General features: G+C 62.1%; 3 protein-coding genes across 6 annotated transcripts in view; 2 read left to right on the top strand and 1 right to left on the bottom strand.

Annotated features, from left to right (window-relative positions):
• The first annotated feature begins 7,110 nt into the window (after positions 1-7,110).
• On the top strand, positions 7,111-12,713 carry THPO (thrombopoietin). The gene is made up of 5 exons (XM_019532807.1): positions 7,111-7,626; positions 10,429-10,556; positions 10,791-10,877; positions 11,639-11,803; positions 11,922-12,713. The coding sequence occupies exons 1-5, from the start codon at positions 7,614-7,616 to the stop codon at positions 12,117-12,119; spliced, it is 591 nt and encodes a 196-aa protein (XP_019388352.1). The 5' UTR covers positions 7,111-7,613; the 3' UTR covers positions 12,120-12,713.
• Positions 12,714-13,933: 1,220 nt separating this feature from the next.
• Positions 13,934-16,735, bottom strand: POLR2H (RNA polymerase II subunit H). The gene is made up of 5 exons (XM_019532808.1): positions 16,604-16,735; positions 16,425-16,508; positions 16,254-16,347; positions 14,935-15,018; positions 13,934-14,593 (listed from the first exon to the last, which is right to left on the bottom strand). Exons 1-5 carry the CDS (start codon positions 16,674-16,676, stop codon positions 14,476-14,478), a joined length of 453 nt encoding a protein of 150 aa, XP_019388353.1. The 5' UTR covers positions 16,677-16,735; the 3' UTR covers positions 13,934-14,475.
• A 75-nt stretch (positions 16,736-16,810) lies between these two features.
• Positions 16,811-24,330, top strand: part of LOC109308487 — a 14,759-nt gene continuing 7,239 nt past the window's right edge. For all 4 annotated transcript variants that reach the window (XR_002100629.1, XR_002100628.1, XM_019532806.1 and 1 more), the window contains exons 1-6: positions 16,811-17,000; positions 20,408-20,593; positions 20,891-20,953; positions 21,046-21,165; positions 23,724-23,803; positions 23,938-24,265. Coding sequence is in view for 2 of the 4 variants with exons in the window: in XM_019532806.1 (XP_019388351.1) it covers positions 16,826-17,000; positions 20,408-20,593; positions 20,891-20,953; positions 21,046-21,165; positions 23,724-23,803; positions 23,938-24,265 (952 nt within the window). In the remaining 2 variants the exon portion in view is untranslated. The remainder of the gene's footprint in view (positions 17,001-20,407; positions 20,594-20,890; positions 20,954-21,045; positions 21,166-23,723; positions 23,804-23,937; positions 24,266-24,330) is intronic.

Genomic DNA, 24,330 nt, shown 5'->3' with positions numbered 1-24,330 from the left:
ATTCATGAGAGCAGCTCTGGGCAGTGCTGCAGCTGGGAGCTGCTTCCAGCTCTTCCCCTGCAACGTTGCAGGGAGCCTGGTATGCTGGGGCCCTGCGCCCCAGGGCTGGGGTGTGAGGGGCAATGCCCACTGCAGAGCAGAAGAGGCCCTTCTGCTTTTGCCAGTCCAAGCAGGACCCAGCTTGGCCTCCTTCCCTGGCCCCAGCACCCCCCCGGAGCAGGCTGGTGTGGAGGGCACGGCTCAGCTGTGACAGCCTCGCCTGGCCTCACCAGACGGCGCCCAGCCCATCCGTGCCTGGTGGCAGCTGGCAGGTCCTGGCCGTGAGCTGTCACTGGAGGACACCAGCTGATGTGCGGGCGGCGAGGAAACAGGCCCCAGCGGTGCCTTGGCTGGGCACGGCGGGGCCTGCATGGACTTCATGGACCGGCCCCGCTGGTGCCCCCAGCCTGGGGAGGGGGCTGGCAGGGGCATGAGTCCCTGTGCCATGGGGGCTTGCGAGTGGCGAGGGGCAGATGTGAGCCCCCGTGCCCCTGCCTTACAGCTGCCCGCGGGCGCTCCTGTCGGGTACCGGCGTGCTGCCCCTCCCCGGGGCAGTAAAACCAGCCCTGCCCAAGGTGGGGGCCACCTTTTCCAGAGGCCACGCCCCCACAGCCTCCTCCACCTGGCCGAGAGCTGGGGGCTTGCTGTTAACCCCCACCTAGGAGCATGATGGCCCAGCTCTGTGCTGCTCCAGAGCCCTCCTCCCTTGAGCAGCCCCCCTGGAAGACATCTGTGTGCCCACCCCTGCTGCCCTCAGCCCTGCTCTGGGCATCCCCCGTTGCCTGCTGGCATCTGCTGCGCTTTGAACACGCCGGGCATCCGTGGGCTAGTCCTGGTAGCAGTGCGCAGCCTGGCTACCCCGGCTCCCTGCGCCCTGCGGGGGGCTGGGGGCACCTCCTGCGGGTGCCCAGAGCTTCCAGCACCTCCTCTGGTGACTCACAAGGGGGGAGGGAGAGAGTGCCAGGCCCCCCCAGCCTCGGGATGAGCTTTCCCATGACTAATCCCCCGCTCCCTGCGGCCCAGCCTGGGCTGGCTGCCTGCGGTGTGCGGTCGCCCAGGCCAGGCCCTGGTCCCCAGAGCCTGGCTCACTGTGATCTGTGGAAACATCTCATAACTCACGTTGGACGTGGGGATTATGGCAAGCTCCGCAGTATTTGCACAACTGGAGCTGGGCTCTGGCGGCCAAGACAAAGACCCTGGGGGGGAAGGAGGAGCGGGGAGGGGGACAAGGGGGGGCTAACAGGTACCGGGGGTGGGGGGAGCAGCTGCCTTTTGTCTGTCACACATGGATTTTATTATTTCCTCGCACTCGCTCCCAAGCTTCCCCAGCCGCATCGCGCAGAGCGGAGCCAGGGAGGGATGTCTGGCTGTGGTGAGGGGGAAGCCCTGTTGCCACGGCCACACTGATGCCAGCTGCCCCATCCTGGCACTGGGGATGCCCCATCAGGCTGGGCGGCTGCAGGGGGCAGCATCTGGGCCCTGTTGATACCAGGACACAATCTGGGGCATCTCAGCCCAGCAGGTCCTAGCAGGACTCCCTGCCAGCTCTTCTCTGCAAGGGGCCCAAGGCAGGCCCTGGGCAACTCCCCCCTGCCAGTGTGCATGGTGGGGGCCATGGCGAGGGCAGCAGTGCCCGTGCCCCTGGCAGGGAGTGCTCACTCCTGGGGGCCGCGGGCTCCAGGCAGCCGCTCTCAGAAGAAAGTGCTGACGGACCCACCTGGGACACGTGGCCAGAGAGCAGCAGTTTGGTCACCAGCTTGGAGGGAGACTCAGCAGTGAGGCTGGTGCCCCACCATGGGCTCACAGGGCTGGCGGGGCCTCTGAGGTCCCAGCGGATCCAAGTCCCTGCCTGAGGCAGGATCAGCCCTGCCCAAACCAACCCGGACATGTCCTCGTTGCGCCTCCTCCCCAGGCTACGTGAGCCGCCCTCAGAGGCCCGGGCTCCTGTACTACCCTAACACTGCCTGTGTCCGTACCCACTGCTCCATCGGGCCGATCAAAGGGATCGTGCGCAGGGATCCTGGCCTCTCACAGTCCACCCTGTTGCAGAGCTTCAAGGCATGTCGCCCAGAGACACCCAGAGCCCTGGGTAAAGCCAGGGGATGAGGCCTGGCTGTGTCCCGCTGCCACCTGGGGTGGTAAGATGTGCTTGAGACATCCAAGGCAGAGGACTGTGTCCCCCGCTGCAAAACCCTCACATTCCTGTCTACAACACCATAGCTGTACTGGCAGGCAGAGGTAGCTCCATCCCAAATGTCAACCTATCTGCCTCGACACCTCTGTGAGGGCAGCCACACCAGCCACTGCTCCCCTCCGGGGGACCAGGCCTGCGAGGATCGGGCCATGAGGATGCATCCCGGGGAAGTGGGAAGGTCATGTGCAGAAGCACCAAGCCCCGCTGTACCTTGCGTGGTAGGCGTAGCCAGAAGCCCTGGGGGCCTGATAGCACAGTGTTAGGAGCAGCGCTGGTCCAGAAGACGCTAACATTGGAGGAAAGGCTGTTGTCCAGGGCTGAGTTACCCTGGTGTGTCCGCTCCCATGGGCAGTTGCCCTCTGCCCCCTCATGCCAGCACAGAGAGCCTGGGGGTGACTATGGGGAAGAAGCCTACCAGGGCAAAAGCTTGGGGTCTGTTACCGCAGAGTAAACACACTGTGTGTCTACACCCCTGGGGGCCAGAGCCTCCTTGCAAGTCCCCCTCCCTAATTTCTCATAGAGGTTTCCTCTGCGGGGGCTGCACAGGGGTGGGGGGAAGGATCAAAGCTAGGGGCTGCATGTGCATGCATGCAGGGGATCCTTTCTGCCCCAGCCTGGGCTACTGGGACAGGCGTGAGGGTGGGGGCTGCTATTTGGAGTGGGGATTAGCTGCCTGGGAACCAGCCGCCCAGGGCTGGGGGTGTTTGCTGGGGCTGGCTCCCAGCTGCGCCCCCGGGGAGCCCTGCCACACACAACGAGGAGGCAAATATTTGTGCCCAGACTTCACAGCCCAGCGAGAACAGCCGCATTCCTGCCCCCAGCCGCCTTAACCCCTTAGTACCTGGCTGGCTCCTGCCCCCCAACCCTGGGCCTGAGGCCGGGGCAGCCCCAGCCCCATGCTCTGAGGGCTGGGCTGCCTGCCGGGCCGCGGGCAGGGTGCTGGGCCTGGGGCGGTGGGATCACACATTGCTGTAGGGATACACAGATGCCACACCCCAGTGTGCACAGGCCTGCACACGCCTCTCTGCAACCTCCCCCTGCACATACAGGCCTCTCAGCTCACACAAGCACGGGCACATGCATCTCCCAGCCAAAAGCCATGATGGTCACGGTAATGCATGTGTGTGTACACACGCTGCTGCTCCCTGCTCGTATGCTCCTGCCACATGCACTCTACCAGCTGGCATGAGCAGGGTCCTGCCCACAGCCCCATCTCCCTGGGCTGGGACCCTGTGACCCATCCTGTGTCCGAGCATCCTTGAAGCAGGCCTGGCTGCACTCGAGTCTTCCAGGAGGACCCCTGTGTGCAGGGCCAGGAGGGGGCACCCAATGCCAGTGCTTGCTGCACCCCACCATCTGGGTACCAGGGGACCAGGACGGCAGCACTTCCCTCCCTGGAGACAGCACCTGCTTCAGGGCTGAGCCTAGGCAGCCCAGGGCATGGGGGTGGCCAGCAGGGAGAGGCCCCATGGCTCTTGCTGCTTGGCATTGGACCTCATAGCTGCTCAGGGGAGCTGCGGGTCCCTCCGCCAGCTCCATACCTGCACAAAAGGGAAAGTGAGGGCAGGAAGGCAGCGGAGCCCTGCCCTGGCTGTGGATGCCACCGTGCCCGGGCTGTGCCCTCCCTGGCAGGTGGGAGGCCTCGGAGGCTGTGAGGTGGGGGTGGGAGGACTGGTGCCCCCCGGGGAGGAGGGCGAGGGGGGCTGAGGCAGCGTGAATGAGGTGCGGGCGGACGTGTTTGCTCCGGATGCGGTGTTTATTAGCCATTTGCAAATGCAAAGTGGGACCAGGAGGGAAGCGACAGCTCATCAGGGCAGGAGCTCAGAGGTCCACCCCCCACACCCCAGAGCACCAGCGGCCCCGGGCCTGGAGCCCAAGGACCCCGGGAGTGCCCTCAAGGTGCCCATGGCCTGAGCTGCAGCAAATGTGCCTCCCACTGGCCACTTCCCACCTTGGACAGCAGCAGGGGAGTGCTGGTGGGGAAGGGGGCTGGCACCAAGGCCCGTGCCATTCACATATGCACCTGGGTGGGGGGCTCTGCTCATCCCTCCTGCCCTGAATCCCCCCTCCCCGCCCTGCCCCGCCCAGCACAGCTGGCCCTGAGTATACACAGCTGTTTGCTCAGCAGCCCCCCACCCCACCCAGGGCATTTATGAGGGGGCTTTATGGCCACAGGGCTTCAAAGGACCTGACCCCCACCAGGGCCTGTTACCATCCTGGCCTGAATGGGGGGGGCAGGATGTGGGTGGCCCCTTTCCTCCCAGCAGCCTGGAGGTGGTGGGGGCCTGCCCCGCTGCACTGAGACGGGCTCCCTCCCCCAGCCTGGCTTCGGTGCTACCATTCACACCTGGGCAAACGGGCTGCTAAGGGCCCCCCGGGAGGCCATTCTCAGCCACTTCGTCCCATGCCAAGAAGCAGGGGGGGTCACTTCAGCACCTGGGTAGCTGCCACCCCCCAGCCTCAGGGCATGACAGCCAGATGTGCCCCGGAGAGGGGGAAGGGCACTGAGTGTCCTGGGGTTCACCCTGGCTCTGCAGCCTGCCCCTGCGGCCCCACGGTGCAGGTGCCTGGGCTCTGCCCTGTGCTCTCAGCTGTGCCATGCAGGGGGAGAGGTCACAGTGGTGGCAGCACTGGCAGGGGCAGAGCCTACGGGCTCCCCTGGACCTGCTGCAGGAGCCACGCACGTCTCTCTACCCTGTCATCCCAGGTCAGGGCATGGCGAGCTACATGCCTGGCCTTGCTCTGTGCAGCTGCTGTGCCCCCTCCGGCTAGCTGCAGTGCCCAGGGCCTCTCATCCCGTTACCCTGGGGCTAAGTGGCTGCTCCCAGCCTTACACTCCCTGCCAGGACCTGGCATGCAAGGCCCCGGGGTGTGCGCATGGTGTGTGCTCAGGCCTGTGCACATGGAGGGCAGCCCCAGGGGGGTGGGTGGTGTTGTCACCCTTTGTGCCTGCAACTGTGGGTCACCTCCTGCCACATGCTGCCCCCAGGCCCTGCACCGGGCCCTGCAGCCAGTGCCCAGATTTGCACGCTGGGCTTGGCTCAATCCCAGGGGCACCCCCAGGCTGAAACATAGCCCCTCGGGGAGCTCTGGCCATGGAAAGAGCCAGCCTGAGCTGTGGGGGCTGCAGTTTCAGGGCCACATAGTGCTGGCTCCCCATGGCGCTGCCCCCAGACTCTCCTCTGCAAGATGGGTCCAGAGGGCCAGAGAGTCGCTGGGGCCCCTGGGGAATGGGAAGGCAATACCCAGTGCAGTGGCAGGGAGAGGGGCTGTAGGGGTACACCTGGCAGGGAGCCCCCATCTGCCCATCCAGCCCCTCAGGCAAGCAGCACCCCTCCTTGCAGCTCCAGGCAGTGCAAAATGTCAGGGGAGGGCTAGGAGCCTGCAGTCCGGTGGTGGGGCTGGGACCTGCCTCTCCCATCAGGGCAGCCCCAGGGCCCCCAGCACCAGCATCTGGGCCCCCACCCCTGGTATTCCTCGGGCTCCAGCTTGGTGGGGGCCGGGGCTGTTGCTGGGCCTGGTCCCTGGGAATGCCGACACCCCAGGCCCTGCATTGCTGCCCCCCTGCCCACGCCGGGGGCCACTCTGTGCCTGCTGCTTCTCACTGGACCCAAACCAGCTTCGCTGCCCTGATGCCGAAGGAGGCTGCAGCCACATCCCAGGGCCTCAGCGCTGTGGGCTGCTCAGTGCTGGGAGCAGGCCCTGCGTTATGCTATCTCTGCTGGCAAAGCCCAGAGGCAGCTGGGTGGGCACGGGCACAGGGCACTGGTGACCATTCCCAGTCTCTGGCGGAAGTGGGGTCAGGGTGGATGCCAGGCGCAGCACCCTCCACGGTGCCCACTTGCACAGATGGGACCGGGCTGGGCTGCGGGGGCCACGGGGCTCCCCGTGGTGTCGGTGCTGGTGCCAGGCTGGAAGGGTGCAGCCCTGCACGTCCGCAGCAGGCGGAGGCTGCATGCGTCCGCATTGGCCAAGGCCCGGAGCGTGGGCAGCTGGGGGAGGGGAGGTTTGGGGGGTTGACCTTGGTGCTCAGCCTGGTGCCGCAGCCCCTGACGTGCAGACTCAGGCGCCCGCTGGGCTCTCCCCTGGTGCCTGCTCCACTGCCCCAGGCTGCAGGGAGCCCTGGAGCCCAGTGCAGCCCAGCTGCTGCCCAGGTGGGTGCCTGCAGGGCTGGGTGCTGGGGTGGGGGCTGGGCCTGGGAGAGGAGACCTGTTTGCTTTTGCCTGCTCTGTCACCCATCCAGCCCCTGCCGGGAACGGCTGGCTGCCTGTTTGTGTGCATACCTGCATGTGCCCATGTGTGAGTGTGCGCAGCTCTGCAGGGCCGGGGCCCCGTCTTCCCCCCCGCCCAGGACCCCCACAGCCCAGCCGGGTGCAGCTGCGGCTGTGCGTGGTCGCAGGGTGACAGGTGTGTTTAGACTGAGCATGCACCGGGCCATGAAGCGTGCAGCCCTCTGCGTGCCAGGGGGGCCTGTGTGTGGGGGGAAGGCGGTGGTAGCTCTGCCGAGGCCCTGGCGGCGCGGCTCTGGGGGCTTCACCAGCCACCGCATGGGCAGCGCTGGCAGGCGGCATCAGCCACCTGCTGGACCACCCCCAAGGGCTGGGGGTGCCTGCGGTTGCCTCCTCCCCACCAGCTTGGGCCTGCTCCTCCACCCTCCTGCCCCTGCCGCCACCCAGCTGGGGAGGGATGGAGCTACTGGTCCTGTCCTGGGGGTGGGGTGAGTGTGTGTGTCTGGGAGTGGATGGGGGGTGCGTGTGCATATGACAGTGTGAGTATGCTGGAGGGTTGTGGGGGGTATGTGTGTGCATGTATGTGAGGGTGTGTGTGTGGGAGGATGCATCTCAGCATGTAGCTACATCCCTTTCCCCGGGGCTGGGACCTGCCCTGTGCAGTCCCCGGTGCCGGAGGCAGGGGCTGGGACGCTGGCTCACTGCACCATGTCCCCGCAGGCTGTTCCCAGAGCGGTCCCCAAGCCCTGACCCCATCTCCTGCTGTGCTTTGTGGTCTGAGCCACTCCAGACCTGCGTCAGGCCCGAGGTGCCAGGAGGCTCCCGGTTCACGAGGACGGTGGGAGCGCCGGGGTGCCAGGAGGCCCCAGCCTGCGCCGGGGAGCTGGTGCCTCTGGCATCCCACTGTGCGCACACCCCCCGCACGGCGAGCTAGGGAGGAAGCGTCTGGAAGCAGGAAGCCGCTCGCGGGCCAGCACTCATCCCTGCTCCTTGGAGAAGCACAACAGGAAGCGGTGCTGGGCCAGCCCGGGGCTCCGGCCGCCTGGACTCAGGGGCCCGCTGGGAGCCGCCCCCCATGGCTGCTGGCGAGGAGCAGGGGAGCAGCTGCAGGCCGCCAGGAGCAGGATGTGGCGCCCAGACGGCCCCTTAGCATGGAGCTGAACCGTGAGTGCCCCACGCCCAGGGTTGCTCCTGGAGTGGGGGTGGGAGGGCAGGCATGCTCTGGGGCAGAGGAAACCAGGATAGGGCCCTGCAGGCCACGCCACCAGGGCTCGCAGCCCTGCCCCTCCGGCACCTCCCAGCCATGTCGTCCCGTGGCTCATTGGCATGAGGCAGCCACGTGCCCCAGCTGGCCAGGCTGGCACTCCACCCCTGCAGGCACGTGGGGCCTCTGCCCGCTGGCTAGGGGCATTTCTCATCCTTGCCCTCAGCTGAGTGAGAGGCAAAGGGGGTTGGGGTCGCCTGAGTGAGAGGCAAAGGGGGTCGGGGTCGCCTGGCCATGGGTCTGGGACAGCCTAGTGCTGGGTCAGGGAGCCTGCGGGCAGAGGGACAGGGTAATGGTGTAGGCAGGGCAAGCTGGGTCAGGGCTGCGGGGGGCAGAGTCGATAGGACCAGGCATCCGGGACCAGGAGGGGAGATGCGGGCATGCCAGGACAAGGGAACATCCCAACTAGCATGCCGCATAGCACAGGAGGCCCCAGGCTTGTGGGTGCCCCCAGCTCATGCCCGGCTAGGGAGCTGCTCTGACCCCTGCCCTGGTGCCGTCCTGTGGGTCCAGGCCGTGGTGCCCCGGCCTCCCTGTCCATGATGCTTCTCCCTATGTGAAGCCTGGCAGGCCCCTGCTCCAGGGCCTGAGAGTGAAAGCGGCTGTAGTGCCGCCTGGACATGCACACGCACACGCAAGCACACGTGGGCTTCTTATCGGGAGCAGGAGCCGCAGAGGAAGCTGCTCATCCTCCCCCAGCGCCGCCCGCTTCCTGGGGAGCAGGCCGGCAGGAAGCGGCCTGGGAAACCCCACCCCAGCCGGAGCCTGGCCCCGTGGCGCCTGCCCCCCCCAATATCCGCAGCATCACTATGCCAGTCCCCAACCCCCTGCCTTCGTCCCCCGCTGGGTGCCAGGTACCTCTGATGGCAGGGCGCCCTGCCCTCTGCCCTGCCACCTTTACACAGCTCCCGGCGTTGTGAGCAGCTGGATCCAACAGTTGAGGTGTTGTAGACCCCAGGGCTGGATCCTGCCCCACCTAAGCAGGTGTGTTGGGAGTCACATTTTCTCCAGGAGCTTGGCTTTTAGGTGCCAGGGCTGAGGGAGACAGGACCTGGCCCTAGGCCTAGGGGGCTGGTAATGCTGCCATGCTGCTGCACTGCCAGCTCTGCCAGGCTGGTCTTCTTTATGGAAGACCAACCTCCACTCGGCAGGGGGCTGTTCTGGGCAGTGGGGAGGGAGCGGAGGCTAGGAAATGCTGGCAACTGAGCTGCCTTGGAGCACTGGATGGCTCCGGCTCCCACAGGCGGCTCCAGTGAGCGCAGCAGCCCCAGGTGCCCCCAGGCGTTGCCCATCAGGGACCCTAAACGGGGAGCCCTGGAGCCGGGAGCAGGTGTGCAGAGCTCAGCGCAGGGCCCTGCAGGGGGAATGCCAAGGCCAGGCTTTGTCCCCATCTCAGTCACCACTCCCATGGCCTGGATGCTGTGGGCTCCTGCCCGGAGCAGGGCCGGCCCCTGCCCTGAGTGAACTCTGGGTTGCAGGGGGCAGAGTGGCAATTATCCGCCCCTTCACTGAAAATCAACCCCACCTTCATGCACACGGAAACAAGCCCCAGCTGTCCGCTCAAGCGCTTGCCCCCAGAGCTCCCCGGGTGCAGTGGTGGCAGACGCAGGCCAGACGGTCACATTTGCACGATAAACAGCGTGGATTCAGCCACCACTGCAGCGGGACAAGGGCAGGGCAGGGAGGGGAAGCAAGAAGGTAGATGGGAGAAGGGCTGCCTGACAGGAGGGAGAGCTGCTGAAACAGACAGTGGCCAATACTAGATACTCCACTTCCCACATTCATTTTAGATCTTTGCATCGGAAAGGAGATATTAATTAGGGGTTATGATCGGAGACCGCAGTGAACAAAGACCAAAAGAGCTCAGACCCTGGATTCGGATTCATGTATGTATACGAGTAGTTTGACACAGTGCCTCTCCAGTGTCAGGAGATATACATCAAAGCCAAGGGGCTGAGTGACAGTGCACAAACATTTGCTGGAAACCTCAAGGGCTTGTTTTTTCTATCAACCCCAAATGCCCAATTTTCCTCTGGCAGGACGTATAGCACAATAGGAATGTCTTGTATTCTGTGTGGGGCAAACCTGACCTCGTGGAGGAAGGGCAGGAATGATTTGGGATGATAGAAGGGGTCATTATTAGGAGAGATGGGACCAAATTTAAAAACAGAAAAGAAAATGTGATGGAGCAGGTGTGTTAGGCTGATGGTCTGGGAAGAAGACCATGCTCAGAGCTAGCCAGGGTCATGGGGGCAGGAGCAGACGCAATGCCCAGCCAGCAGGGGATGGGAAGTGCCAGCCCCTTTGCCACCCACAAGCAGGCCATGCCGGGCCGCAGAGAGGGTGTTTCCATGCCAGTAGCCATCCCTCCTGCAGCCCAGCGCAGTATGCACCCAGCAGCACCCGGCTGGGGGTGCGTACGTGTGGCGATGCTGCAGGAGGAGGCAAGCAACTCTCATGCACGTGATGCAGCCAGGGTGGCTGGCACGGGCTGCGCCAGCCTGGGAGCTGCCTGGCACCACCCCAGGCAGAGCAGCAGATGCGATGCACAGCAGGGAGCGACCGGGACTGGGCCAGCAGCACACAGAGATCAGTGATGGGGGGCAGGGAACCCCACTCCTTGTAGTGGCCAGGGGAGCTCTGCCCCTGCCCAGCTCTTTAGGAAATCCAGTGTGTGGCATCTTGCCTTTCTGGTCCCGCAGGCCTGCTGCTCCTCACAGCCTTCCTCCTGCACGTCCGGCTGTCCAGGATGAGCCCGACCCGCCTGGTCTGCGACAGCCGCCTTATCCACAAGTACATCACTGAGGCCAAGGACATGGAGAGGAGAGCGGTGAGACCCAGCCCAGTATGGGCTGGAGCTATCCCCTGCCTGGGGCTTCTGTCCTGAGCCCTGCAGCACCCCTCATGGCAGGGCTCGGGCGGGGTATCTGGGGGCTCTCCCGCTGCTGGGGACCCCCGGCACTGTGGTGAGGGAACAGAGCAGGGTGACCCCCTCCCTGCACAGCCCTTCCCACTCTGGGGCCGAGCCTCCAGTGGGAGCCTTATGCTCCTGCTCTCCCCACAGGGCCTGTGCCAGGAGCTGCTCCCACTTCCCCGGTCCATCCTGCTGCCCCAGGTGGACTTCAGCCTCCGCGAGTGGAAAGCCAAGACTGTGAGTGAGGTGGCAGGGGGTCAGCAGGGGGCTGGCATCTGTGCTCCCACCACGTCAGGGACTGCAGGGCTGCCCCTACACATGCGCGGAGCATGCGCCTAGCAGGGGAGGTGGGGAATGGATACCAGTGCGTATGGGGCTTGCTGAGGGATGTGCCCCCTCCAGCAGGGGGGACTATGTGGCCTTCTAGCACAGCCAACCATGCAGATCCTGGTCCCTCACCAAGCCATCATGGAGCTCTGACCTGCCTCTATGGAGTAACCCCACGGCTGGCGCACTGGATGCTGGGAAAGTGCCAGGACCCAAAGTATTGGGGGATTGTTCCTCAGCTCCCACCCACAAAAAAATGCAGCCTTTGCTGTAGGGAGAGCTCCACCCCAACATTTCAGGCCCACCACCGAGTCCAGCCCAGCCCAGCCCAGCCCAGCCCAGCGAGGACCTGTGTGGAGAGCTGGCCAGATGGGCAAGGCTTGGACCCTCTGCTGCCTGCAGTGCAGCCCCTCTTCCCAGCCCCACCAGCTCACCCATCCCCGTGCCTGCAGGGACCGAGGGTGGATGCAGCCCCTGCAGCCGGAGCTGCAACCTGGCCTCTCAGCACCTGCCCTGAACACACAGCGTTGCCCTCCCCAGGTGCTGGTTTGGCCACAGGCATGCCCAACCCTGGCCCCCAGACCACTGGAGAGAGCAGGGCCCTTCTGGCACATGCCCAAGCCTGGTCCCTGCAGTGCCAGGTTCACACGCTGCCCCCCTCCCCCCTGCAGAATGAGACCAAGCGGCAGGAGATCCTGTGTGACCTGGCAATGCTGGCAGATGCTGTGATGGCCATGCAGAGCCACGTGGGGCTGGAGTGTGCGGGTGCCCTGCTAGAGCAGCTCCACCGCAAAACCAGCTCCTTCCATCTGCTGCTGCAGACTTTCAGCTGGCAGGTAAGCCCCTACCCCGCCCTGCCCCTGCTCAGGGGATGGCTCCACGGTCACTGGCCCCTGGGGTTTGCCCTGGGGCACCAGGAACCACTGTCTGACCCTCTGCTCTGTCTTGTGCCAGGTGGTCACTGGGGGCCCCAGCTGCGCCCCACGGACTGTGGCCCAGAGCCACCCCAGCACCGCATTCCTAGCATACCGGCAGCTGGTGCAGGGCAAGCTGAGGTTCCTGTTCCACGACCTGGCCAGGGAGTCGTGTGCTGAGGGCAGCCGTGGCTGGGGCAAAGCCCCAGAACCCCCCGGCCCCTCAGTGGGCCGGTGAGAACATTGCATGCTGATGGTTAGATACCATGGGCAGGGCAGGCGGAGGCCCTGCTGGAGATGGGGGCTGCTGCAGCCACACATCCGCACGGATGACAGGCAGGGGGCTCCTCAGCCTACTTCAGTGGTGGGTGGCCCAGTACCATGGGGCAGGGCTGGAAGGAGCCTGGCCCCAGGAGATGGAACTGGCTGGAAGACGTGGCTCTGCTTGGCTCAGGGCTTCTTCAGGATGCTGGGCAGTAGGTGCTTACAGGAGCTTGCTTTCCTGGCAGTACAGGGCCTGCAATGCAGGCAGTGCAAGGCCCCGTAGGCAAGGCCAAAGGACTTGATTTTCCCATGGGCACCAGGAGTGACAGCAAAGTGTGCCCCCCATGCCTTCATCCCAGTGCACAGCCAAAGGCCCTGCAGCCAGACTGGTCTGATGTAGCTGACCCAGCCTCTGTGCCTGCTGGTTTGCTGCTGCAGGGATCAGACAGCAGAGTGAAGAGCGGTGCCTGGGACAGAAAGGACAGAGGTCCTAGGGTTTGCTGGAGGCAGGGATGTTGGGGTCTTTCTACTGTGAAAACCTTTTCCAATTAAAGAGCTATTTTTCTACCGTGCCTCCCCAGCTGCTTGTCAAGAGGTGATGGGCAGGGCAAGTGGCTCTGCTCCTACACAGAATGGCTCCACCAGTTATGAGGACTTGTGAGAGATGGACCATCCCCAGGGCCTCAGCTCCCTTCTGCAGATCTTCCCCCCAGCCAGGAGCCGGGCTTCCTGGCTGAGAATGGGTATTGGCTGACGATAGCCACCTGGCACCCCCCTGTGGCAGCAGCTGGAGCCGCAGACAGGCAGGCGGACAGGTGTTTTCCCAGGACAAGCCCCTACTGCCCATCTGTGGCTCACATCCCTGCCATAGGGGGCTCCCAGGTCATGCCCAGGAGTGATTGAGGCCAGCAGGGCCTGGTTAAAGAGTAGCATAGGGCAGGGGCCCCTTGGGTGGTGCAGCTGGGCTATCCCCTCTTCCTCTTTGGGCAGATGGTTTTCCCAACTCCCAGGATAACCCCTTCCCTGCCTGCAGCTCCTCCAGCACCCTCATTCTCCGCGCCCTGGCATTGAGGCTTTGGTGGCATTCATTCCATTCACGTTCCACCTGATGCCAAGGAACTCAAGTCTGCAGAGGGGAGGTTGTGCCTGGCCTGTGCTCAGGCCTTAGCATTTCAGCTGAGGGGCCTCATCTATGCAGCAAACCTTCCCAGAGGGCTTTGCTTCCAGCTGCTCCTTCACTGAAGTGCCCTGCCCACACTGAAATGAAAAGGCCAGGTCTACTCCAACATGGCCAGTTCTGTGGCCATGTCGTGCCCCCTGAAACAGTGGACTGCTGCAGCTAGGGGTTGCAAATCCCATCCTTTCAGTAAGTGGGTACCTTGGATACCCTCCTGCTGTGACTGGAAAGCCCTCGTGGAGGTAACAGCACAATTCCAGTCCACTCGGACAGAACTGAGCCTCTGCCCTGTTATAGTGAAGAGAGAGCAGTGATATCTCCACCTGTGCACATAACATGGAAGCACCTGCCAGGGCCCACAGGTAGCCTAGAATCAGAGCTTGGAAAGGAGAATGCACTGGGCAAAAGAGGCATTGTCAATGATTTCACAGCTGATCATGTCAACAGGGACAGAAGCTGAACACTGCATGGCCTGAGAGTCACCAGTCCAGGGCTTGCAGGGGTTCAGTCTTTCGCCGGCCCCTATCATTTCCCAGTGCGCTCTGTCCCGTTGCTTACCTACTTCACACCTTGTGGAATTCTGTGGGACGCAAAAGCTAGGACAAATCTGAAAAAACAGGTTTAATAGAGAACAGAGGGGATGGGCCCAGGAGCTGCTGCCCTCCTTGCCAATATAGCACATGGCCTGCCTGGGTGGGTGGCACAGGATCTACTGCAGCCTGCAGTGGAGCCAAGGGGGAAGAATACAACCTCCCAGCTGGCCGAGAGCCAGGGGAGAGCATGTGCCATAGACAAGTCCTCCAGTGACTGGTACCTGCAGGCAGGGACCTAGGAGCTCACCTGCATGTGACCAGTCCCTACAAAGGGCAGTTCTTTAGAGACTGGGGTATGAGGTGAGGTTGCAGCCTGCTTGGCAGAGAGGCAGTCTCCTGGCCTGGATGCCAACCCAGCAGAGATGTGAGCAGTGCAGGTCTCTGGGCTGGCTGCACAGACTGGAATGCATGGCAGGGTTCAGGCACACGCAGATGAGAGGTGTAGGAGCTAAACTCCTGGGGCACGGATCAGAGAGGTTGCTGGCAAGTCCATGTCTGTCCAGACAGTCTGCATCAGGCAGGGTCCCTGCTGCCTCCCGCAGTCCCTCAGCTCCCACTCATTAGAAGGCCAGTTTCTTCATGAGGAGGTACACCCTGGAGTCCACTTCAAAGCCATGCAGGTTGTTGGCATCTCCCTGGAGACGCATGAGCAGCCCTCCATAGGACACGTAGGCAGAGCTAGGGTGGAGGGGAAGGATGAGAGCAGAGCAGGAACTTGGGGGAGCCTGACCATAGCCCCAAGCTCTAGAAGCCTAGCTAAGAGGCAGCAGCACTGGCTCATCATGGGCTGAGGGAGCTGGCTGCCAAGGCAGACTCCAGCCAGCGCCTCAGGGAAGCAGTCCCACATGAGACCAACGTACTGGGCAGCTCAGCACAGACTGCTAGCAGAATCAGGTGTTCCTGCCTCCAAGCTGCCAGTCTGGCGCCCAGACAGGACATGGACCACCCCACTCCCTGGCATCCACGAAGGACCAAATTCCCAACGAACGACAGGGAAGCAGCACAGGGGAGACACTTACAGTCGCGTGGCAGCCTCTGTAGATGTCTCGTCTCCCTCGATCCTGTACACCTTCCCGTACATCACATACTCAAACTGGTCAGCCCTGTGAGAGCAAGACAGTAGGGCAAGAATCGGCATGATCCTGGACCCAACCCTCCTGCCCAACACAAACCCCCTCCAGGCTAAACCCCTGCCAGCTAACACTGAACAGCCCGTCATCCTTCCACCCTCATGCAGCTGATCGGTGCTGCACGCTGAACCGTCTGCCTCTTTTTTCATTTGCTGACAGGTTCCCATCCAACACCACAGACCTAGGGGATTTTTTTTGCCAATACAGATGGCCACTTGTTAACCAGCCGTATTGGCCAATGTCAATCTGATAGCCGACATACAGCCTGGCAGCTTGGAGAGCAGCATCTGGCCTGTAAGTCTTGGAGGCAGGGAGGTGTGTGTGGGGGTGTGTGTGTGTGTATGTGGGGGGGGGGGCAGGCAGATCAAGGCTCACCACAGTGAGGGAGAAAGTGGGACTGGGGAAGGGGCAAGTGCTGCCTAGCTAGGGTGGTGAATGGGCCCCTGGGGTGGGTTATGGTGCAGAGCTGGGGGGAGAGGGAGGGGTGCACCTTCCCCAGGAGTACATACAGCGGAGAGGAGCTGCCTCCTCCCTGGACACAGCTCTACCCTGTGACTCACCTTGGGGGCCCATTCACTGCCCTGGCTGTACAGCACCTGCCCCAGCTGTTCAGCACCTGCCCCTGCCCCACTCTCTCCCTCACCATGGGGGCCTCAATCTGCCCCCACACCCCTTCCCTCCAACACACTTACCAGCCAGATGCTGCTCTCCACAGTGCTGGGCTGCACTCCTGGTGGAGCACAGGCTGCAGCTGCTTGCATGCACGTGGCATTTAGTCGGTGCTGTTATGGGCTACACTGGCCAAAAAAAGCTGACCGCCGATAACATTAACTGTTCTTTTAAAATTGGTGCTGATCTGATATGCCAACTATGTATTTGTGCCCTCGACATGGAGCCCCGGCCAAGAAGCACAGAGCCCCAGAGAGAACAGGCGGGGACCCGGTTGGACGCAGCAGGGAGGAGCGCCATAAATACACAAGGCAGAGCTCTGAAAAAAAACCAGGCTGCAGGCAGAAAGGAAGGAGCAAGCAGACAAGGCTGCACACAGGCCAGGAGGAGGAGCGGGGCTCATTTACCGACCCTCCACGAGGAAGCTCCATCAGGAGCGCTAGGAACCAGGGGTCTCCCCCAGAGGAGAGAGCACACGCTGCCCTGCTGCCGCCCCGCTCCTTCCCCCTCCTTTGCCAGCCCCGCGCCTGCCCCGCTACCTGGAGGGCCTGTCATCCGTGGGGTTGTACTCGCCGTCATCCAGCGTCCCGTCCTCGTACAAGGTGCTGGCGATGACCAGGCGGAACTTGTCACCTGCAACCCGCGGGGTCAGCGCCGGCGCGGACCTGGGGAGGGGGGGGGGACACTTCCCCACCCGGCCCCCCACCTACCCAGGTCCACGGGGTAGATCTGGATGTTGACGTCCAGGATCAGGTCCATCTTGAAGGACTCGCTCTCGCAGTGCAGGCGGGACACTGTGGGCAGAGCGGGGATCAGGACCCGGAGGGGCGTGGCCCGGGGTAAAAGGGGCGCGATGCGCGTGCAGCGGGGGGGTCCCGCCTCCGCTCACCCCGGTCGAACTTCTTGCCCTCGGGGTCGATGTCCTTCACGTCGAAAATGTCCTCGAACAGGATCCCAGCCATACCGGCGGCTACAGACTCCCCCTCTTCGGCGCCCGCCGCGGCGCCACGCGCTGCTACTTTCGCTTCCGGCCGGCGCACCGGAAATGCCTCATCCGTCCGGGGCGGAAGCGCGGGCTCGGGGCGGAAGCGCCGCTCCGGGAGGGCGTTCCATGCTGGCTGCCCATGGGCGCATGCGCGTGCCGGGGCCGGACTTCGGGCTCCCTGCTCTGGGCGGCCGGCCCCGGGATGGGGCGCTGAGCCGGGGGTGCATGGCCGACCCGCGGAGGAAGAAGCTGACCAGCGTCGCCATCGCGCTGCTCTTCCTGTCTGGGGGCATCGAGTACGGTGAGTGCCTGGCCCCGCCCCGCGGCTCCCGCTTCCCTTGGACCCGTTTCGCAGGCGGGCACACTGAGGGCGGCCGGCACCCGGCCCGCGGGACGGTCCCCAGCCCCGGCGGTGGGTGCGAGCTGGCTCTCTGCTCCCCCCGGTGTCTACAGACTGGAGCGAGGGATGTTTTTAAGGCCAAAAGGGGCCTTCTCGGCCCTGCGGTCCGACCTGTCGTGTCATGCACGGGGCTGGATCCTGAAATAATTGTTCTTCCTCCCCCTGTGTTTTCGCCCTTGCGACATGACAGTCGCTGGGTCTGCGGCGTTCTGTGCCCAGCCCACAGGCCTGTCCTCGGAGGAGTGGAGCTGACTTCGCCGTTTCCTCGGTTAATATTTTACAAGGTGCAAGCTGAGCCTGCAGCTCGGGTAGGCCCCGGAGGAGGCCGTTCCTGCTCTTTGCACCAAGGAACTCCGAGTGCCGGGGGAAGGGGTAGCCCAGTGGGGAGCAGGGCAGGAGTGTTGACTGTCTGGGAGCTCCCGACCGCTGCAGTCCTACCTCCTTCTGGGAGAAGGCTTCAAAGCCAGCGGGGATCGGGGTCTGAGTGCCGGGAGACGTGGTGGATTGCCAAGTTGTCCTTCTCTCGTGTCCTCTGGGAGCAGCCAAGGGTGCAGCGATTTTAGTGCAGCAAGGGCCGAGGGCGGATGCCGGGAGCCGAGTGTCATTCCTCTGCCCTTGCCTGTCTCGCCACCTGGGAGAACACTGCAAGTGCTGTCACTTGTGCGGCTGCACGACATCAACCGATTCCCCCCGCAGAATCGGGCGCAGTTGGCATTGGCCATTTGGCTTGCGATGGCAGCCAGGCTAGAAGGTCTCGAGCCCTGTTGTTACAGGGCCTTACCCCACCGCATTGCTCCTGGCAAAGCAGCTTTCCTTGGCAGCTGGGTGCTTCAAGCTGAGCTGACCGGTCCGGCGACGGGAGTCACTGGCTCCCTGGGGAGCGGAGCCAGGGAGCGTCTAATGAGGAGGTGGTGTTTGATAGCAAGGGTTTGATTGAGGCATGTCAGTCAGTGTGCCGGCCCAACCTTGGCAGCCTCTTGCCTGCCTCCTGCCTTGTCTGAGCTTGCACTTCCTTCGGTCTCTGCAGCTGTGGGAGTGCTCCGCGGTCCCGGGTGTTTCTCACCCTTCCTTCTCCTTCCCTTTGTGCCTCTGTGCTTCCCAGCGGTGTTGCCCCTCGCCCCTCGCCCCTTCCCTCCCAGAGGAGTTGGGCTGCCTTCCCACAGCTGCTGTCTGGGGCATGGCCTCACAACTAAGATGAGCCCCTGCCTCCAAGAGCCGATGGCCCACTCTAACGAGACCGGGTTTGGGGAAATGGGGCACCTGCGACTCCTCTCCCAGCTCTGCCCGCCTCCCAGTCGCCCTCCAGTCACTGATGGCTGTGCAGTGCCAAGGCAGGGCTATCCCCCGAGCACAGAGCTGGCGCTCCCTGGGCTCAGCGAGGGGAGTATGGGTCCCTTCCTGTAGTAGCCTTCTTCTTTCCAGTCCCCTCATCTGTGGCTTTTCGTCCCTGCCCTGACATGGATGGTCTGACTTGTGCTATCACGCCAGCACCCACACTGACATATTCACGCAAAAAAGGGCCCCAGGTGCCTGGGGGTTACACAGGCCAGGTGCAGACAGGAAAAATACAGGGCCAAACCTGTGGCTCGTGTCCCACAGCTGGGAACACTGCAGGGTGTTCATAAATGTCCCAGCTTCTCCCATCACCCCTGAGCTCCTCCAGCATGAGTCAGCTCCACTCCTGCTGGCCCAGCGCCCAGCTGGGCCCTGTCCAACCTCACCTCCCTGCTCAGCCCATTCCTGCCACTCGTCTCCGGTGACCCTCCTAGGTCTTCACTCTACCTTCCTTGCCCTCTTGGGGTTTCCTCTCCCTCGTCTCCATGAACCCCACTGCTTGGTCTGTCTCCCTTCTGTATCCTCCTGGATGTCACCTCCAGCCTAAGAACAGTAGGGTCTGGGCTGAGATCCCAACCGCCTGCTTACTCCCTACACAATTTACAGCAGCTTCCCTTTTCACCGAGGCATGGGGTCATCTCCAACATCCTCCACGTCCCAACCTTGCCCTTTCTTCCTCCATAATCCAAGCATGATCTGCCCCCCCTAAAGCTACCACCTTACAGTCCCTGCTCTCCTGTTGTCTGGGAATGTGGAAAACTGAGGCCCAGGGGTTAGTCGGTCCTTGGTTTATGTTGGATAGGGCCACAGAGCCAGCCCTGGTGCATGGGTGGGAGGGTGCTGAGCCTTCCCAAAATGAGCAGGGAGTGGGGAGCTGAGTGCACTGCCAACTCCTACAGTGGAGGCCTCCAAGGGCAGCAAAAAGACTTTGAGCCAGATAGATTTCTCTTTGAGCAGCTGGCTCCGTCATTGCAGAGGGGAGCGGGGCAAGGGTGAGCAGGTGGGGGTGGGCGACAGTGTTGCAGCACCTCTGTCCCTTGGGGGAGAGCAGGCAGGGGCGAGCTGAGCCTGGCTGGAGAAACTGGCCGTGGGGCCTCCCTGCCTGGCACCAGAGACCTGCCCTGGCCATGCTCTTGCTGCCTGGGGTGACTTAGGGGCCTTTCTGCTTTCTTGGTCCTGGACCTGAAACGCCAGAGCTCCCTTGAGGGTGATCAGAGAGCAGTCACCGAGCCGCGGGGCAGCAACACCTCTTGGCTGCCTGCCTGGGACATCTGGAGTTGGCCGGTCGAGATAACCTGTGCTTTCAGGAATGGGAAGGCGCAGCACAGGGGGCAGTCCGAGGCAGGCTGGGGGGATCTGCTGCTAGCTGTACAGAGCTTCGTGGAGCTTTCTAGCTGTGCTCCCTGTGTGGGAAAGCGATGCGGCCGTGGCTGCTCTAATGGCATGCCTGTGCAAAACGCGCTGTCCTTTCCTACTCCCACTGCTGACCAAATGCCTCAGGATATGCCAGGATGTGACGGACCAGCCAGGTGGAGCCTGATGGGGGAAGAAGGGGCATTGCGGGGGTCCCCGTGTCTCTGGGAAGCCAGCGCTGTCTCCCGGGGGAGAGGGACGGATTAGGAGAGCTCGCTGTGGCTACGGAGGGGCCGCCTGCTTGGCTGATGCTTCACCTTGCTGTGCCAGGTATCGGGAGAAGCCATCCAGCTGCCCCAATGGCTGGATCAGCTGAGGTGGGCAGGGTGGGACCCCCAGCTGGTGGGTCTCAGGGACCCAGATGGCCTTTGCTGTCCTTGTCACTGGTCAGCCCATGCCAGTCTGGCGGGGTGGTCAGGAGCTGGGTGGCCTGGCGCTGCGCTGAGATGAGTCCTTCGTTGGCTGGATCCAGGATCAGGCTCAGTATTGGTGTGGGGTGTCCTGGTGGGACTCAGCCTGGGGCTGTCTCTGACTGTCTGTCTGTCTTCCTTGCCTGCCAGCGGTGATCCTGCCAACCATCTGGGCCTACCTGCAGACTCTCCATGCGGAGCCGTACTTCCTGGGCCTGGGGATCTCTGCCTTCAGCCTCACTGGCCTGCTGTCAGGGCCCCTCTTCGGGCTCTGGTCGGACCGCACCCAGCGCACCAAAGCAATCATCCTCTTTGCCAACACGTTTGAGATTGCAGGTGAGGCCGTGAGAGCAGACAGGGCGGGACCTCGTACTTCAGATTCCAGCCCCCCCGAGGGAAGACAGCAGCGCCCCATTTTATATGCAGCAGCTGAAACTATGCGGCCCATGGGAAGGCCCGTAGCGCAGTGTGGGACCCTCACACAGGCCTGTGGGGTTGACCACAGCCTGCAGTCACATGTGCGCCCTGTGACACGCACCCCATGTTGCTGGTCTCCGGCTGCCTCGGCTCCGTGGGCTGTCTCATTGCACCTTCCTCTCAGTGTTACCTGTTGCTCTTGTGTCCCCGATTCAGGGAATTTCATGTACTTCATGGGCATCTCCAAATGGCTCCTTCTGGGCAGCCGGCTTGTGGCAGGTAAGAGCTGGAGGCATCCCGGCCTGTATCCTAGGGGCTTTAGGTGCCTGCACCATCTCTCTCACCCCTGGCCCTGCACATCTCTGTCGCAGGTGTCGGGACAGGAGCGGGTGCCTCCATCTTTGGGTACCTCACTCGCTCCACCACCTCGCAAGAGCGTGCTACGGTGTTTGCAGTGGTCATGGCATGTCGGCAGGTCGGACTGCTGATTGGTAAGAGCCTCCCTTTTGCTGGACCAGGTGGAGGGTCTGGAAGAGGGAGCACGAGCTGCACAGAACTGGAGGAGCTGTCCGAGCTCGGCAAGATGGAGTTTGATAGAGAAGTGCAGGGGGCTGCCTGGGAGGAGAAATCCAAGGGTGAATATGAGACTGGGGAGAGCTGGTGAGGCAGCAGGACTGCAGCACAGGACCCGTGGGGGCACTAAGCAAGAGGCCGTGGCATGGGGCTGTGGAGGGAAAGGCTGGTCTTATCCTGAGAGGCACAGGAGAACCCGGATCATTCGTACCACGGCGGCTGGCAGCTTTGTGTCGGGTCGTAGAGGGCTTTTGTCTCAAAGGTTGCTGTTGCACTTAAAAGTTGGTTTTTAAACCTACCTAAGAATTGACACAACACTCAGTTGATTAATAGCAGAAAGGCTTGCTTTAATAACTACCAACAAGCTACAAAACTGAACGACCAAAAAAGACTCTTGCCCAATATAAAATGAGCTATTACAGAAAGTCCTAATAAGTATTTAGCTGCAGCAGTGTTTTCTTCCCTGTGCAGGCAGGGAAGCTAGTCTTGCAGCCTTTACAAAGCGTGGGTCCTTTACTCCTGGGCTGGGTGCAGGATGGCTTCTTGATCTTTTCTGGGTTGCACACCTTGCTGGCAGTTCTGTCTTGCTTTTTATACTGTTTTAATTATATAGCCTCAAAGCATTTTTCCTTGATGGTTGGTCAGTTAAAGTCTGAGCAAAACAGGGAGGAAAAGGGTGACCATCGTGTTACAATTGTTAAACTGCCTGGCTCGTGTTTTTGGATTTGTGCAGGTGTGAAGACTTGTGTTTCTCGCAGCTATTGAAGTTATGGGTCAGTTAAATGTGATGGGTCTTGAGTAGCTAAACAGGATGCCTAGAGGCATTGGTTACCTCTAGGGGTTTTGGGGTATTTGTTTATCAGTGGGGCAAATTTGCAGTAGCTTGTACCGGTGATGGTTTATCTACAAAACTTCAGACAGACATTGAATAATTGAGACATTTGTAATGCTTTAGACATTGGATGTCTGTTTTGAGAAATATGAAGATGTCACGTACAGGACATCTTTCCTGTATTCAGTGCACCTTTTACAGGTTTTGCTTGAAATGCATATTTAGTCTTTTGTTTTCTTTAGTTGCTAGTTCAGTTGAAATATATATGTAGCTTCCTTGCCTTCTCTAGTTACGCTGGCTCAGCCTCTTCCTTGCTCTCTGAGCTTGGAGATACACGTGTTGTGTGTGTCAAGTCTTTGCCAACAATTTTCCTTTTAGAGGAACCATCACTCTTATTTTATGGCATGGGTCTGGTGTTGGGTGCCACAAGCTCCACTGTCTCTGTGCCTTAATAGGTTGCAGCCATCGCGGAGACTTGATTTTTCTAGTGGCAGGCTTGTCACCACAACCCACTGTCAGCCACTGTCTTGCATTTTTGTGCAAGCTTTCACAGCCAGCAGTTGCTTCTCCAACCAGCTGGAGCACAGCTGCATCCTGCAGAGTGGCTCGGAGAAGCAGCGCCCTGGGCAATACAAGCTGCAGCAAACAGCTCGAGTGCCTCAGGGGCCCTGTGCAGCTGGTTGCTGTGGCCCTCTCGACCCCTGCTTACTTGGCAGGTCCTTCTCTCGGCCAGGGCTCAGGAAGGAACCTGACTCTGCAAAGCCTCTGGGGTTGGCTGGGCTAACAGGGGCATCGTGTGTCAGAGGTGTTAGCTCCTCTTGGTGTCGGTGAGGCCTTGGCTGGTGTCCTGTGTGCAGTCCTGGGCACTGTGCTTTGAGAGGTGGAGGTGCTGGGGATGGTCTGGAACTGAGGTCAGGAAGGCTGAGATGTTTAGGAAAGCCCATCTAGGAGGCTAAGCAAGTTGGGGTCTAGGGATGAGAGGATGGAGGGACCTCAAGGCTCCCGGGGCATGAGGGCTGCCCTAGGCAGGAGGGGGATGCACTGTTCCTCACATCCCCCCGAGGCAGAGTGGGGGGTAATCGGCTTAGCAGATTTGGGGCCGGGAACAGCAAGGTACTGGAGCAGGCTGCCAAGGGAGGGAGCAGGGGAGCCTTGCCCGTGCCGGCTTGGACAAATCTCTGACAGGGTTGGTCTGGACGTCCTTAGCCTTACCTCAGAGCTAGGGAGGTGTTTGTATACATGTGTTTGGGGGGCCGAGGCTCTGCTTTACCAGCTCTCAGGGTTTGTGGCAGGCACCTCCTGAATGCTGTCCCTGACCACATGCTGCAGGAGTGAAGGGTGGGCCTGGGACCCTGGCATTTCTTGGGTGGGGATAGGGGCAGTGCTGGGTGCATGGTGGCTGTGCCTCTCCTGGGGAGAGGATTCCCTTGCTGGGTCCCTTGCAGAGGGTTTCCTGCCAGAGCACTGAGCGCTTATCAGTGCAAGGCAGTGAGGGAAGGGGAGGGGTGCCCGTCAGGGTAGAAACACCCTTGATGACTGGCCTTGGCCCTCCTGCCCTGGGGTGCACGGTAGCAGGGGGGCCCAGCACTCCTTGCCCTCTGGTTTCCTCCCAGTGCCTCTGACCCGCTACCTATCTGCACCTAGGGCCTGCCTGTAACCTCTTCCTGCGGCTCTGTAACTTCCGTCTGGGGCCCTTTGAGGTCAACAAATTCACATCCCCTGGAGTGAGTATCTGGGGGTCTTGGTCCTGGGCTTCTGGGGATGGGGAGGATGTGCAGAGCTCTGAGGGGCCCTGGGGACCCTGGCAAGAGGCCACAGAGGCTCTGCTATCCGTCCTTCTGTCCCTGTGTCCACACAGCTCTTCATGTGCTTGCTGTGGATCCTGCTCCAGTTCGTCGTCATGGCCATGTACTATGACCTGCCGCCCTCAGCCCACCTGCAGCGGGCGGCCCTTGTGCCACAAGAGGAGGAGGAAGAGCCCTTGGTGCCTCATGATGCTGGCCTGGAGGAGGGGGCCGAGAACAGCCGCTACGGCAGCACTGGCTCTGACCTGCGAGCAGCCACCCCCGGCGGTCCTGACCCCCATGCAGGGGATGAGTACCGCTACGTGCCCAATGGACACCTGGCTGAGGAGGAGGTGCGGGACAAGGGGAAGAGCCAGCTCCAGAACTTAAGCACCATGAAGGGTGAGTGCCCGTGGTCTCAAGGGGGTCCTGGCAGCTGCCTGCGGGGGAGCTTTTTTTTTTTTTTT

The sequence above is a fragment of the Crocodylus porosus genome, unplaced genomic scaffold (assembly GCF_001723895.1).
Source record: "Crocodylus porosus isolate Cpor-Errol unplaced genomic scaffold, CroPor_comp1, whole genome shotgun sequence".
Lineage (NCBI taxonomy): Eukaryota > Metazoa > Chordata > Crocodylia > Crocodylidae > Crocodylus > Crocodylus porosus.
Note: the sequence above shows the minus strand (reverse complement) of the source record. Positions and strands in the feature narration are given on the sequence as shown.